The sequence below is a fragment of the Cupressus sempervirens genome, chromosome 8 (genome assembly GCF_028749045.1).
Source record: "Cupressus sempervirens isolate cs-2001-9-10 chromosome 8, ASM2874904v1, whole genome shotgun sequence".
Taxonomy (NCBI): domain Eukaryota; kingdom Viridiplantae; phylum Streptophyta; class Pinopsida; order Cupressales; family Cupressaceae; genus Cupressus; species Cupressus sempervirens.
In genome coordinates this window covers 797,184,532-797,202,345 of record NC_143125.1, presented here as the reverse complement: position 1 = coordinate 797,202,345, position 17,814 = coordinate 797,184,532, and the positions used below count along the sequence as shown (strand labels likewise).

The 17,814-nt window shown below is 34.4% G+C and overlaps 1 protein-coding gene across 1 annotated transcript; it reads right to left on the bottom strand.

Annotated features, from left to right (window-relative positions):
- Positions 1–2,413: 2,413 nt before the first annotated feature.
- Positions 2,414–9,927, bottom strand: LOC149544804 (uncharacterized protein At1g76660-like). The gene is made up of 2 exons (XM_089795372.1): positions 9,622–9,927; positions 2,414–4,260 (listed from the first exon to the last, which is right to left on the bottom strand). The coding sequence occupies exons 1-2, from the start codon at positions 9,706–9,708 to the stop codon at positions 2,596–2,598; spliced, it is 1,752 nt and encodes a 583-aa protein (XP_089651498.1). The 5' UTR covers positions 9,709–9,927; the 3' UTR covers positions 2,414–2,595.
- Between the last annotated feature and the right edge of the window lie 7,887 nt (positions 9,928–17,814).

Sequence of the window (17,814 nt, the reverse complement as noted above, 5' to 3'; positions counted from 1 at the left end):
CGACTTGAGAGCTTTATCTAAGATCAAGAGATCCGAGAGACAATCCATCAATGAGGTTCAATTATTTCTCGAATCCGTTGGACAAAGGCAATGTCATTCGCGTATGTGGAGCAACCTCTCCACCTCCCCGACAACGAAACACTGCTCTGAGATTTCCCTAGGAGCACAGTGGCCACCATCTAACATTTCCATGGTGGTTGTTGCTTTGATTTGGTCATCAAAGAGTATACCAGGTGTTTGGTATTCAAAATGACAATTTGGGAGTGGTTGATGCATCCACTCACTCTTCCTCACCTGGAACTAGTCCCAAGCCAACCACGCTCATGCTAGGCACTGCCAGGTTAGGTCTTCCCCTATGTTTTTCTAGATCAAATCTTTTTCAGCAATCGTCAATTTAAACCAAGCCCCCCATAAAATATGGTTTTCTTATATGAAAGAAAGAGACTTCTCGAGCACAATAAATAATGTATTTGCAAGAAAGCAATAGCGAGTCTCTTTACTATAGTACAAATTACAGTCCTATATATTCAAAATTTTAAATTGAAGTGAATAATTTTTTTCCTAAAACAATAGACAAGGACTCTAGCTCTACCAGAGCTCTTGTTTACAATATTCGGCAAAGAGCTTGTGAGAGCATCCATATGAGTTGCCTTTTGACTAGAATGAAAATGCCTTTATCTGAAAAGTAAGAAGACATGTCCCTCAAAATGTAAAATAAATATATAACATATTCAAAATTTATGAGATGTACAGCAAATTTATTAAAACCCTAAAATAATATCTGTATCAAAAATGATGGAAGAAATCTGAAATTTAGACCGTAGTTCCTTTATATACGTCCCCAACTACCTTACAAGAATCACCATTCAATTTGCAACAATTTATGACATGCACAAATCTCAGAAACTAGGATTTCCATGTGACCCTCTCTAGATTGAGGTGCGTGCTAAGAAAGTCGTGTATGCCCTAATAGCATATAGAAATTCAGGTATGCACCGTTTGAAATGAAGTGACCAAGCATGAAGAAAATAATAAACGGAAAGGAAAAGAGAACAAAAGCAAGCAATAGTGCTCATAGGCAATATACTTCATAAAAAATTAATTGAGTGAAACAAATCTGGGCTTGGATGTGTATATATTACACACATCTATACATATATTACATATTCAAAAGAAGCTGAACTTAAGGAAGGACTTAGCCTAAAAAATAAATTGGAATGTCCATAGAGAATAGTAAAAACTCTCCTATTTAAGGTCTATCTGCCTAGCTTTTGATCATCTTCGAAGGAAAATTTTTGCAAAGCAAATTCGAATTAATCCTTACATCTTTCACAATCTTGTGGCACATAAAAGAATTAGAATAATCACTAAAATCCTTCTCAAGTATTTGACTAAAACTATCCCTCTGCTTTAGATTAGTGACCACTCAACTTGAACAAATTAGCCCTTTCTGAACAAGACTCTAAGCAATTGCACTACAGATTATTTTTGTTTCTGGTATCAATTACTGTTTCCATGTCCAAATAAAGAACTCAAGCTCTAATCAGTCGAAGACGTTGCCATTTTAGTAGCATGAGAATATTCTACAATCGTAACACTGCAATACGAGCAAATAAAGAAAGACATGCTCAAATTACTCAGATTTCTCAGGGCATTTATTTAGAAGTTTCACAACTAGTTAGGTATTGAGCGAGTTTAGCTGGTAGCATTATACCTAGAAGTTGAAGATGAAAAGGCTTGCGTTTTCCTTAAATCACCGCAGTTCTGCCACCACAATTCAACATCATATACTGATTTCTACATATTTTACAGATGTAATCCAAATGGTAGAATACTGTTGATTCAATATTCTAGATAGCATATTGTTAGATATTGAGCATGTTTTACCTCAATCTGACAGTATTAGAAGTAGAAATCAAGGATTAAGAGGTGCTCATTTATATTATCACTACAGGTTCTCCACCGACATTCTGCTATCATATTTGATTTCCAGATAGCTTACTAAACAAACTAAACGAGATCCCAGGATATAGTTATTCCAGCATGACCTAAGTGATTAACAGATGAAATTTGCCTGTTGTCATTATTTCCTGTAAGCATTTGTATGGCATCTCCTTTTCCTAGAAAAGTAATAAAGAAGGAATTCTCCACAAATACACCAACCCTTTTTACGTGGATGTGTTTGATAATTGAGTTTTGAGATGTATATTCAAATAAAAATATGGCTTGCATTCTTATAGATCAGCCCTGCAATAGATTCCATTCAAGCCAATTCATCTCCGTATTAAATACTCCATGGTTTGATCTCAAGTGGCAGTAATATTAGTATTTCAGAATTGTTAAATTAATTGCCGAAATATCCAGCTATTCAAAGCGATTAAGGATATACATTGCAGACAATAAGCAGTCTAGCTTTTACAAAAGCTCCAGAAGAGCAAAAATTTAACATAATTTAAGTACATATTCATTGTACAGAACTTTGATTAAACTTGAGATTTGAATGATATCGTATAATTCTAAACCTTTCTAAAACAGCATCAAAACCAATCAATTTCCTCATATAATTACAACAGTATAAGTTTGGTTGACAGGTTATCAACCTACTCCTGGCGACATAATAGGAAAAAATCTCCAGTTCTTCATTCCATTTTCTGTAGTTCTTTTCCCTCCATGTTCTATCCACAAATCACCTTTTATGGTAATGTCACCATTTCCATCCACCTTATCAAATTTGAAATCACCAGTACTTGGAAGTAAAACATCAGTTTGAGCACAATATTTTGAATCATTCAAGGGTGATTTGTCTTTGGTACATGAATTGCATAAATCCTTTTGGTTATCTGTCAAGGGATGCTGTAACTTGTCAGCATCATGACACACATGCTCACTTTCAGCATGTTCTGCACTTTCTGATATCCCTGGTTCAGTGAACTGTTTATCACCACCTCTTACATCAAAAGAGTAGGCATTGCTAGTTGAAGCTGCAGAGCTGATAAGGCCATCCTCGGAGTCTTTTCTAGCTTGGGAGTCTATAAACTGGCTGAAGCAAATGGGAGTATTATTAGCTCTACTATCTGAAAGCCCTAACTGTGTCATCTGCATCTCTTCCTTCCTGCTACACTTCTCAGATGTAGCTGTATTTCCTAAGTATGATTTGTGTGCCAGTAATTGGGACCCGGAAAATATATCACCTGAAACTACTGAATGGGATTCATAAGTACTCACAATGTCATTGGCACTAAGTCCAAATGATGCCCTGTTTGCTTCGAGCTGATCCACTTCAGACTTACTTGAACTCTCTAATCCAGACTCATTCACTGTACTTGTGCCACATGTATCTATTCCTGTTACTCTATTTTGTTGCACATCTTCCCCATGAGAACACATATCCGATACCAGAGTACAATTAAATTGCTCACTTCCACAGTGGATATTAGACTGGTATATCCTCTTATCTAAACGGAATGTCTCTGAAGTACCAAAGCAGGAAACCTCTGAATCTTGTGACAATATAAAAGTTCTTTGTGGTACCTTATCAAGATTAAAAATCTTTGATGGCTCATACTTTGGAAAGGAACCATCTTGACCGGAATGTGTACTCCACCTTGCGGGAAATTCCAAGTCAGGGAATGGAGATGAGGCACCTGATCCAGAAACTGCTGATTTTGGTGATATTAGATGACTGAGAGGACTCCCTGGATATAGCTGGTACGTGGCCTGAAGATCTCTTGTTTGAATATACCGTGGTGATATAAGAGGAGAAGGCAAGGTTAGCCCATTCTTTTTAGAAGCACCTTGTGCATCTAATGGAGATGTATACATTTGTGCAAAGGGCACTTCAGGTGAAGAAGGGGTGGTCAGATGAACTGACTCAGGTGGTGGAGTGAAGGGAGCAGTAGATGGTTCTGTGTTAAGTGATGAGAAAGCAGGAGGTGATACCAATTGGGTTTCATTTGCATAAGGCCCTGTAACAAACATATTTGATGTTGGTCCACCAGGTGAGTATACACTCGCTGACATAGCAGAAAGAGAGAAGAAGGCAGCAGGCGACTGGGCAGCAGATGGATTGCTTGAGTTCAAAATTGAAGCCGGTGATGAGGGAGGTGCCATTATTGAGAGAGTCAATGTTGTTGGGGGGTTCTCACCATCCACTGGTTGAACTCCGTTCCCTGGTACAGGTCGTTCTGGATTAATTTGTTTTGCTTGCTTTTGTGACCCAAAACACCAGAAACCACTCCAGAAACCTCTCCATCTTCTTTTCTGTCAACAAATACCAGACTCTAAATCATTCAAAATAAACACAATAGCTCCAATATATTAAAGATGCACTGACACTTCACAATCTATTATAGAAAGTAATTGTTGACAGAGATGTGATGATTTGGAAGATGAAGCTAACACAAATATCAGAAAGATTTTGCGTCCAATTCAACTTAAAATGAATGATTACAGGAAACCCTTCTAATTTCACATCAAGCCCTTCAACCGTTTAACCGAAACAACCACCATTAAGGCAGTCAATCTTGCCACTTCTGTAACAGATGCAATTTACCCCAATTAGTAGAGATTGCAGGACACAAAACCAGAAAACCCAACAATAGACATCTGTCACTGTAAAATTGTTGATTAATCAACTATTTAGAAACCTGTCATACAGACCCGGCAATAGTAGAGCATTTTGTTGTGTGACTAGCATTTAATGGGTGGAAAAAATCACATTATATGGACGTACAGTGTGACTTAAATCTCCTGGAAAAAATTTTTAAAAAAGAAAGAAATAATCTTAATATCTGCAAATGACTGAAAGACTAAAAGTAGGTCGATTGGACTCAAAACTATAATTAGTTCTAAGTTCTAGAATAAAGGAATCCTAGGTTGCAAAAAAAGAAAACATAAACATTGCAAGCTGTAACCAAAAACCAAAAATGGTTAAAACCCAAAATGTAAGAATTAAGTACAAATTGTCTTGTACAGGAAGGATCCCAGAAGAAATCATGAAGCTGACAAAGATGAGAACATCAAATCATGAACAGAAGCAATTACATGTGTAGCAAGGTTTAAAGATTAAACCAAAATTCCTGCAACATCATCTATCACTGTGAAAAGCCAAATGCGGAATCAGGTAATATTCATAAAGAATGTGTGGTTGAAGGTCCTGGGCTAGACGATCTAAGAGTAAGACAATAGTACGACTAGAACCACTCTTGCAAACATTTAAATATGATGACGAAAGCAGCAAGCTGCAATAAAAAATGGCATCACCATATTGAAAACCCACTTACATCCTAAACACAAAAATAATACTTTGCAGCTGTTAAGAACTCAATATTTTACAAATAAAAGTGACTTTACTGATTACAAACTAAGATATCTGCGTATTGTCTTGTTCTAATTTAACAATGTAGTGTTCTTTTCAAGAAAGAATTTTTTTGTTAATCTATTATCAATGTTTTCCTTCACTTTGAAAAGTTGAGCACTCAATTTATTCCTGAATATTTATAACATTATACAAATCACTGTCATAAGCAAAAGTTTAGCTTAGGATAACTGACAATGCAGTTTTAACTGACTGCACACTATAAGGCTGATCTTCTGCAACAACACATTCCAAATGGGTTGGGGTTATCACATAAACTCCTGTAAAAATTCTCTCTCTGTCTTCATGGCAAGCGTTTATGCTGCTCGCATATTACATTCGGTCATATCTTTGTTTATTAGCCAACCGGTTGATACCACAGCAAACAAACTTTCCAGCTACAGTTTAGGGAATATGCTTAGCTTATAGAAGATAATAATCAATGATAGAATGAGAAGTAAATGTATCACGGATACTTGTTTTACTAAGTTTATAACTTTATACCTTTAGGATAAATTCTCATGGCTGTTACAGTCAAGCACCTAATGAGACGGTTTCAGGAGAATGAACAGAGGTGACAATCTATCAAGAGATTCAGGACTCAATTCACTGTTGTATTCCATATATGCCACCTGCCTGGTCTTCCACCAGAGATAATACCATTATATTTCATTGCCTACAGCTCACTTTCCATGTGTTTAGTTGCCTCTCAATTCCGTTTACATCTTGAGACCTAACCTGCATGTTTAGCCATTCCACCATCCCTCATTGTGTACCACTTGTTATGACACTTTGACCATTAATCTTCACATTATCGTTTCAATTATAATTGTGTTGCTTGTAAAGATTTATCCCACAAAGAACATGCAGGCATTTTGATTTAACACATATCCATTTGTCACAAAGACCTAGGTAAAGGTTTAGCAAAGAAAATGTCAAAACCTCATTGATGAAAAAATACCCTTTTGCAAAACATAAAAGGTCAGCTCACTGACAGGTCTCACAAGCATTGAACAGTTTGCATGACTGTAGGCATTTCGAATCAAGATAAGAGATCTGCAAACTTCCAAAAAGTAGGAAATTGAAAATGCGCAGGGAAGTAAGATTCAATGATAATGTGTTAGCAGAATAAGGAAAGGAAGAGACGAGAAATTGAAAATCAAGAAATTATTCCAACAAGTCCCCTATTGGAGGGAATGAAGAAAGTTGAAAGTTGAAACATGGACGAGAAAAGGCACCACCTTGATCTTCACCAAAATCCTACAAACATTTGAATGCCAAAATAGCATGGAAAGAGGAATAGGGGAGAGGGGTGGGGGATGCAAGTTCCCCTGTTCCTTCTAGGATGTTGAGGGGTGAAACTGAAGATGCATCCATTTGGGACACTAAAAATAAATTAATCACCCTTCAAATATGATTCAATATGTCTTCAAACACTGAGCTGTATTCAAGAAGCTAAAACTGATTCTAGGTCAAATTAGAATAGTGGATTGAGACAGTCTTTGATAGTGTGTAAAACTAACAACAATACAAGTTTGGATGATTTGAAGTAACATATAGAATAATTTGATGGAATATATTGTAAGTTGGGTTTACTTTAAACAAATACCATAGCTTTACCTCTAGTCACTTTACCTGTCATTGAATTAATCCATATTTGTTTTCAGTTCGAACATGTGCTGTGCAACTTGGTTAACTGTTCAACATGTGACATATCATCGATAGTTTTTTAGTTTAAAAAAAGGTAAGGTGGCAATCACAATGACCTTTACCCACTTGTGTACACTCACCTGATCTGGCCAGTAATATACTGATAAGACTTGACCTATATTGTTACAATTTATAACAAAAGTCTGATATGTAAGTTCTTTTGCAGAGATGCCTGGGACAAAATTCAAACTTCAGGCACAATGCTTGAGGATGATATCTATAGGATTAATCTGACCTAGTTGAAAATAACTCTGGTTAACATTATATAACAGTAGTTTTAGCACCACTCATCTACTAGTATGTTGTCATTCTTATTTCATTGGCAGTGATAGCATACTATCATTCATTAGCACGGGCTTCCTTTGACATCAGCGTTTCCAACCAGATCATTTTGATGTGAGCTTTCTTAAAGCTGAAAGTTTGATTCAATAGCACACAATTTTGTCAGATAAAATTTACCCTCTAACTTTATGATTAACAATCTTCAGTCTAGGACTAGGATATATCACACTGCACCATGAAAGTCCTCTATGAATGCATGCTCCTCCATTTTCAAGAAGCAAAAAGAAACATGTCTCCTTGCAGCCAAACATGTTTAGCTTCAAGCCTGCAATTTATGCCTCGAAAACAGAGCTTAATAGCAAGCTACAATATAACCATAAAGTTTTCAGATTGAGATTTTATGCAACTCTTTTATATAGATTTGTATGATAAATACAGTAAACATTGCATCCATCTAGCACAAGGGTCACAGATATTTACCTAGAAAGAGAATAACCGAATCACAGCTTAGACAGTCGATCTGTCAGGATGAAATGAACAGTTTCTTGGTTATCTAAACTGATGGTTTCCTATCTAGCAGGAGATGAACCCATGATCTTTGAGTAACATTTCTGAGGAGGTTTAAAACTCTAAAGACAGCACAGACATTTAGAGATTGGAAACTCACGCAGGTAGCACACTGTCAAACTCAAGAAATCTTTTGACTAAAACTTCACAAATGGCATCTTGTTCATCAAGAGCCGCCTGAGACTTGCACCCAAAACCTCATAGGGCAGTGCTTCATTTAATCAACAGACCACAGCTTCTGAACAGGAGCAGGCCCAGTGGAATTTGAACCGAGGACAATAATATGATAATTGCTCTTGCCTCACCAATGGCACTAGACCATAGCCTACTTGATTGTGTTAAGGAGTGACTCATGCGTACCTCATACGGTGCTCACTGTATGGTGAGAGACGTACAGGTGAGTTCACCATACAGTGAGGGGTACAATAGTCAGCTACTTGGAGGCGTCAAAGCTCATGTACACTGAATCTCAAGTCACCTTACAGTGAGACCAAGACAAGGCTCCAAAATGAAAAGTTGGGTTGATTGTAACACAATGTGAGCTTGTGAAAAATACGTCATGGATTGTATGTAACTTTGTTTATTGTAATAAAAAGAACGCACTTGAGTTTTTCGGTGGTGGGTTTTTTCTCGAAAGGGTTTCCCAACTAAATTTGGTCTCCTATGTTTATTTTGTGTGCCTGTTATTTTCAATGTTCTTGTTTCTCTTGCTTATCTCAATATTCTGAAGTAGGTTTGAAATCTTTATTATTTCCCCTGCAAATTTGGCTTTAGGAAGGACTTTCTGCACCGTTGCTTTCCTTAAAGATTGAAGATGGGGAATTCCATTTTCACAAGGGATCTCACTAAAAGGAGCGGGGAGTTCATCCCCGTGACAATACCCAAATCTGCTGTGATTATATTTACATATATAACAGCCATACACTTACTGATAATACTCCGTACCTATTTTACAAACGAGATCCCCACCATCATGCCCATATAACATGTCTCCGACTAACTATGACCAAAAAATTTCAAAAAGATTTGAGGTTCACAAGTTCCAGAGACTCGAACAATTAAGGGTTACACGTCACCGAGGTTTTTAAAAATATTAACTGTGAATAAAGGTTCTACAGCTTTCCATATGGCATAAAGGGACTTTGCAAAAGAGCTTTACGGTTGGACAAACTAAGTAACGTTTCTGCAACCTGAAAAACGTGTCTAACAATAAAGCTACGAAGCTAACATGGGACGCACCCGTATATATATTTCAGATCAATATTTATAGCAGTCTGCAGACCAAGACAAGGGCTTTCATAATAGAATTTCATCTGAATGTCGTTTCAGAGTTCTACGCACAGCACTGTTTGATGTAGAAACTATCTACAGGGCAGGGTTTCGAGTCCCCGTAAACCCTAAAGATTTCCACAAATGTCAAGAAGGATTTAATAGCCACATTTTCCACTTGGGTTTTGAGCTTCCTACACGAGTGTCGGGATTTTTTAAGATTACAGTACAGATATCAGAATTTTGAGTGCATGTGAAGCTTCTAAACAAATAAAACACCACATTTTTCCACATGGGTATACATATTTCTACCAGGTTATCTGATTTCTTAAAGATTAACAATATAAGATCAAAATTTTAACTACTCGGTACGATTCTAGTTAAGATATTGAAGCAAGCTGAGGCAGAAAACATGTTAAACTATACAAAGAGAAAACCTGGTTCAATGTCTGATTACTGATGGCATCTGCAGCAGCAGTTAGAATTTGAGTACTGTTCACACCATTGTTGTTGTTAGTGGCCATTATTTTCGCAGTTCATTCTTCTATACCAGTGGGCCTTTTCTCTCACACAATTAGGCCTTGTTGCCTTGCCAAATAACAGTATAAAGAGCTTTCCAAATTGGCCTTAAAATTGAAATACAAGCATTAAACAAATGTCAAAATGTATCGAAAGGACTTGCAGTGGAATCCCAATTGGAGAGATGATAGTGGAGTAGTCATGGCTCGTGTTGACCTTGACCTCAGTTACAAGTCAAACACAGCCACCTCTTAATTGGAGTTTGTTTGTTAACCATGGGAAGTAGATGTGTGGCTATGGTGGGTCCTTTGGAATTTTATGAGTGTTTGATGGGAGTGCTTTGAGGATTGGTGGGTGACCAAGTGGGGTTGAGTCTTGGTTAGCGATTGTTTATATTGGCAATTATTGCATGTGGAAGAGGAAAAAAACTCCGATCTTCCAATGGGGGAAGCTTGCTTTTTACATGTGCCAAAGGACTTTATACTAAATTTGATCCGTTTTTGCACTCCAAAAGAGGGAGATTTGATTGACATCTTGCAAGATAAAATGTTTGTTGGGCTAGGTGGATTAGGTAGTTGAGACTAGATTTTGTCAAATAGTAGTTAAAAAGGTTAAATAATTTAAATTTAAATGTGATGATGTTTAAACAAGTGTTGAAAAACTAAAATTTAAATGAGATTAGTGTTTAAGTCAAACATTTATAGGTTTGTGTAGAGGTAATTTTATGATAATTAAATGAAATAAATAAAAGTTTTCACATTTAAATTGACTCTATATTATCTATTATCTTAGTCAAGATATATGTTAATCTTTTGTCTTTAATTAAAATGCCACATGCCATCACGCTATTTTATATCTGATATGAATTTAAATCTTTTCGCTTTTCAAATTAACTTCTCCAAAATCTAAGTGTCCATCTTATTGATCTGAATACACCAAAATTCTTGAAATCTAGCTAAACCTACTATTCTAAGCATTATCTGATGTATGGTTAAAAGGCATCTTGGACTGCCGGAACCTTGCATTCAAGGCTACCCATCATAGTCGGATGTAATGGGACAATGCTCAATCAATCCAATACAAAAATAAAAGATAATAATTTGGTAAATCTCACCTTTATGTTATGGTGTACAACTCACCCCTACCTCCTTGTTTGACATGTGAAAACTCTAATGGTGGCAACTCACATTGTGGTGTATAGAAAGGATAAAATTGTGCACGAAGCAAATGAGATAGTGACTGTAAGCATATAAACTCGTTTACTAGATTGCCCATGTCAAGATCAACCAAAAAAGATAGTAGGTATGAGCTAAGCATTGTTTGTTTTGTTGGGCCAAAGTCATTGTTTTGAGTTCCGTATTGGACTTGAAGATGATATTATGAAGAGGTTTGACAAATCCTGAAATGGGCGTAGGAAACAAGTAGGAAACAACTTTAAAGATTGATGAGGAAGTGGAGAATTTCAGGACTTCCATTAAGGGGGACAAAGATTCAACGATGCACCGTGTCTAATACTTTACATTTTTATCCAAATGGGCAAAATCTGTAGTAATTTCATAAAGAATTGCAGAGTTTGTTGTATTCCAAAGTAGATTGATTTATGTGGAAGAAATGTCCAAACATAGTATGGATGTGATTGATTTTCATGGCATCAAAACTGAGATGGCTTGCAGTGGGGCATTCTATTCATGGATGAAATGAAGAGGCACACGTTGGCATATTTAAACTTTAAATTATCTGTCTGATAATACAGCTAAAAGCTTACGGTGTAAATTAATCTTTAATGATATGAAGGTGACTTGGCATTACAATAGGGAGCAAACTCGTGAAGAAGTGGCTCAAATTTTCAAACAAGTTGAGGTCTAAGTAGTTCATGTAGGTAGGGGAATTTCATATAAATATGTGGATTTTGTTAAGCTTATGATTTTATTTGTACTTTTGTTGTTTTAAATTGTTTTGATTGTAACATTGTTTCAAATATTGGAATAGCAATCAAGATGTTAGTAAAATCATATATTGAAATTGTTATAGAAATATTTATATCTACAATATAAGTTGGGACATCTTATCATATTAGTCTTTTATAGAATTTCACTTTGGTGAGTTGTAAACTTTGTTCTTCTTCATATGTAAGTCTATGTTCTTGATTTTATCTAAGTTAAAGAGAAACATTTGTTGTATTTTCGTCAATCATTTATTCTACTTTGATTGCCTTAAGTATCTAACCTGTCTTTTTTTTAAACTTTAAAGACAACTTAATTAAAGAAAAAACTAAGTTTATTCAATTAGATGCACTTCCTAAGAGTCAATCGTTCATAGTCAAATCATCTAACTGTGAAGGAATGAAGAATACATGGCATTACAATAACAAGTGTGTTGGTATCTCTAACCATTGTTGTCTATTAGTGTCAACCACTTAGTCATTTACAAGGTGGAGTCAGAGAATCATCACTGCAATCGAGCTATTATGCATAGTTGAGTCATGTACATCAGCAAGTATGTATCGAGCTCTATAGGAGCTAGGCAAGTGTATGGTCACTAAGTATGTTCTATACAAGCCAAGCTCAATAGCGACTGAGCAAGTTTCAAGCATACAAGTGTCAAGTGACACAATTTGCACCAAGCAAAAGCAATGTCGAGTGTCAAAAAATAGTAAAGGCTAAGCAATGCAGAGTTTACAAAAAAGTCAGGAATGGAATAGATTTTGAGGTAAAATATTTTCAAGGTTACTCGGAAAGAACATTTAATTTTTGTAGAGGTTGTTATAAAGAATTTTATGCATTAATGGCATGGATCATAGATCTCTATGTGTTGTGATAAATGATTGAGATGGAGAGGCAATTATGGAACCATCTAGAAAACTCTTTACGGAACTCTTTAAATAGAGAAGATCTTAACCTAGATCAGGATGCATGTGCGAGAGAAAGCAAGAGCAAGAGTGGAGAAGTGTATGCGTGCGACCAAGGAGTAATATGCAAGTGAAGGATCGAGATCAGATCAAAAGTTGGTGAAGGGTTTTGTTATCACTTAACAGAGCGACCTATTCATAGCAGTGAAGTGAAGGAGAAGACAAGTAATATCATATCAGAGGAGAGGATTAGTTAGCAAGGAGAAGACTCAAAATTAGCTTAGAGCATACCAATAGTCAGGTGTTGAATTAGTTATAATCAACTTGAATCAAAGTAAATCTCTTAATAGAGTGGTCTTAACAAATGTTTGTAAATCTCCTAACAGAGTCCTTACTTTGTTGTAAGTGTTAAATCCTCTAACAAGGTGAGACCTAGCAGTATGTTAAGATTTTAACAAGGCAAACCCCTCACAGAGTAGATCATATATTATGATCAAACATTGTAACCATAACAGGTTAACTTTATTACTGTAGTAGTGAAGATTTGTGGGTGTCATTCCCAACCCCAATTTTACTTCACCTTGGAGAGTTTTTGGGTAACAAATATTGTGTTATGTGTTTATTTTCATGCATGTGATAGATCAAATTTACATGTTACAACATATCTACATTACAAGTTTTACATGCTCAAGTTTACTGATAGATGTGAATGAATTGGTGAAAAGTTCAAGTGTATGAGTCTTTCATTTTGTAATGAGAGTTAAAGTGCAACCAGTTTCCTACTAATTATTGCAAGGGTGTATCAAAAAAGCGATGATCAATTATGTAATAAAACATATTTAATGACTAGACTATGATTATAATTTAATTTTCATTATTGTTTCAAGTGCAAATGAAATTTGGTGATTTTAGTTTTGTTTATTTATTCATTTTCTTAAAAAAATTATTGACCTTGACTAATTTGGTTTTTTCATGTCTATTTTCAACTGGTCCTATTCAGTAGAAATAGGATCATAATTTAGATTTGGCTTATTGTTTCATATATTAAAATTTTCAATTGGTTTTGATTATTTTGGTTTTTTCTTATATGATCTTCATTTCTCTTATCTTGATCCATTTTTCACGTACATATATTAGAGTCTTTATGTATTTTATTGTACTAGTTTTGAATTATGTGGTCATATATGTGTTTTAACCTTGTTGAGATTTCATGACTATAACTATATATTAGTCTTAGGTTGAAAAATGTTTATTTATACCTCCCATAGTAAGCATAACTATACTATTCAAAGTATCATACCTAAAACCCAAAATAACTTAACAATTTTCATAAAATTTCTTGATGGAAACTAACAACATAGAAATAAATAGCACATGGGACCTTGTACCTATTGGGTTCCTTTGAAGTTGCAAAGCTTACTTCTTGCAATACATTATATGGGTTCCGTATTTTCCTTCAGCACCAAGGACTTTCTTTTGTGTGTGTGTGTGTGTGTGTGTGTGTGTGTGTGTGTGTGTGTGTGTGAGAGAGAGAGAGAGAGAGAGAGAACCTATGCATTACGTGTGTGAGATGCTCCCTATTTTTCTCTCCATTTTGGTAAGTATAGCTTTGGTCTTCTCTGATTCCTTTATTGTGTCAATATGTTTTATATAGGTCCCCAACTGAATATCACAACAAGTAATAATGAATCTTGATTTATTAGTCTCATCTTCATTTAGCAGTGTCTTGTTTGTAAGATCAACATGCCTTGTTTTGGTGCTCTTCAAAATGTAGAGAGCTATTTTCATTCTTAGAGTTGTCTTCTACCTCCATATCCTTATATTTTTAGGCCTCATCCACTTTTCTTCTATTATCATTGTCTTCACTCTCATGCTCTTAAATTCTTTCTCAAAATTTTAATCTATAATTATATTTTCCCCATACCAATAGGATATGTGTATAACCTATTTGACCTTCTACGAGTATTGATTTCTTCCACAACATCATCTTAAACTAAAATTTTCTGAATGGTGATCTTGGTTTTTTTAGTAGTATTTTCCCCATTTCCTTATTAAGGTGTTGGTATTTTCATTTATAATCATCCATCTCCAACTCAATATTAATGTGGGTAGGGGTTTCAAGGGGACTTTGACAATATTTTAAAACTATATTGTGAATACATTTATTTTTGATAGAGACATGGTTATCTAAGGGACTGGTAGAGTGGGTGGCAAAATTTTGAGCTTCATGAACCATAATTAGTTTTGGTGGGCAATACCAAGTGGAGATGATAGAGCCAAAAAAATAGGCCTTGGTGAAGGGGAATGTGTTTCTTTCCATGGCTCTTGGAACATTCCAAAGATTCTTTAATACAATTCTCCAAAGCGTGAAGGATGTTAAAGGGTTTACAATATGATACTATGACTACAAAAATGATTAAATAAGGGCATACAAGAGAAAAAGTGAACCTTAAATCTACCTTCAAGGGTGAAATAATTCATAACCATTAGGCATACTTGGTCACATGGTGTTAAGAGTTGTCACTTTTATAACCACTATGATGCTCAATACGACTTTATCCCTGAAGAACTGATTGATACTATCTCTATATGGCACCTTGCTTATTTTCTTTCATTTCCTCCTAGTTGTTGAATGAATCATCACCTTGGATATTAAGTCCTCATTGATTTTAAATGCAACTCCCCCCACTTATACCCTTTGGTCTATCCATGAGAAGGAAAACTAATTGGATAAATTCTTATCATGATTCTTCATATTCTTAATCTATTGTGGAAAGCCTCCCTCCTTACAAATGTGCCACATAGTAGCATTATTTTTTAAATCATATTTTTTATTGAGCTCTAAACTTACCCCATCTCTACCCATAATGTCTCCTTGAACTAGAGTATCTTTATGTCCCTCAAAAAGCTTAATCTTGTTTCTACTAACATGAAATGGGAAAAATCATCATAAAAAAATCAATGAAGTAAGTGTATTTATGAAACTGTGTGACCTTAATTACCTTATTTCCTTTCATGATTACTCACATGTGTGAATAGTCAACATTTAAAATAAAAGCGGTAGGTTACAAAATATCTCATTGAACTGTTATTTTCAAGAAGTCATTATTATCCTTCGTAATCTTGTAAAAGCGAATACAACTCATTATATGATCATATTGTCATTCCACTGCCTGATGCCAATTTCTCCCAGTAGTCTACCTTATATTTCCACTTGGGTGAATTTCCATGTAATTAGACCATTTTCACCCCCATCATGCTAATTCTTACCATCTATATTAACTTTGACTGAAATTGAAATTTTTCCATTAGCTAACAATAGTGTGTCCACATTAGTCCTACTAAGTAACACACCCATGCTTAATAGGATGTACCAAAAAAATCTTAGTTTAACTTCCATCTCCATTAGTTCTTAAATCACTCTCTTCCACAAGGAGAGTTTTGAATTGATGTAGAAGAAATCCCTTATTCGTCCAATGTCTAGTTCCTTCTAGTAGCAACCCTATTACCACCATACCATATGCTAAACTATTACATGAACTGAGTTATGATTGATAGTGAAAAATATAGGCCAAGCAAAGGTTTTCTAATATGAATCCAAAGACTAGTTTATCCTCCAACACAAGACATTAGGGAGATAATTCAATAAATAATCCTCCAATACTCAAGATCATATTCCTCCCACTTCATTATTAGCTTGCATAAAATAGTTAGTAGCCATTTCTCTCAATTAATAGTCTTAAATGGTTACCTCACTCAAATAATCCATTAAACTCTAGATAGTGTTTATCTTCTTATGTAGTAGACATGTAGAAAAAGGTTGAATTCATGTCACCATCTTTTAGCCATTACACCCTATATATTTTCTTCTAATAATGTTACATTTTCACATGATATTTCCAACAAAATAACTTCAAAATAATCCTTAACATTATATAGAAAAAATATTAATTTTAATGACAATACAACAATACCATTTTAAAACTATTTATCCATAAATATACAAATTTAAAATTGTTTTAACTATTGAAAAATATTTTAAAAATAAATACAACTATAATCTTTAACCATAATAATTTATAATTATTAGTTAGTATTACATATAAGAAGTTTTCAAAATAAATATGAAGAAAAAAGTCCGATGAAGTTATATTAAATTGAAATAATTTTTTGACAATGTTTAAAAAAATAAAATTATAAATGCTTTATAGTGAAAAATATCGTGAATATAAAGATTGATTATCTTAGATTTTTCTTTTTTTTCTTTTTAAATTTATTTAAAGATAACTTGCAATATCTATAAATTGAAATATTCATTAACAAATGTTGTATTTGTTTTTTTTAACGTAAGATAAGAATAACATGTATTTGTTACTATGATTTCTAGTTTTGATTATTAGTACACAAAATGCAACAAATTATTTTAGAGACTTTGTACATTTTACTATTGCATACAACGACAAACGATAAATTAAAATAAAAAATGTATCACATTTAGCTTTTCTCTTATTCACTATTTACATCCGAATAGACATTATATTTGACCTTATATTTTGTCACTACTATAAATTACATAATCCATCCCAATTATCTTGGAGCGATTGGCTCTCATAGCACTAAATCGATTGAAGAGCTCGGGTCGGTACTAGTTATTATATTGTTCATCACTTACAAAATCTAGTAACACCCATGTTGATAAAATATCTAAAGTACAAGAAAGAAACAACTAACTCAAATTTGTTTTTCAAGCTACCTAGGAAACATACTTTATATTTTGTCTATAAAACATAAATCATATTCGTTTCTTCTATTGGTAGGAACTAGACGATATGCGTCCTTGTTTTACTATGAGGTTGTATAAGATTAAAATAATCATATTACTTGATAAAATAAAAAGTTCATATGAGCAAGCTTGAGATTTTTTGTTTGAAATTGTTAAATGTTTAAAAATTTCTCCCCCCTTCCCTCGCTCCCTCCCTCGTAAAACCACATAAAAAATACATCTTAATTCATGTAAATATTTAAAAAGGTAATAAGAGTAATACATTACTTTTGCCATATGCACCCTACTATTTCTTGTCCATGCTCAATAGTCTTTCAAGTAGAATGAATGAAGAGGACATTGTGAATTGAAATTGTAACATGTTTAGGAAAAGCTTGGCAATTAGTTCTCCTATCTTTTTGGTGACATAGCCTTGACTAGTTAAATTTGTTTGAAAACTTAATCCAAACTATTTATATTTAAGATGTTTCATCTCCTAGT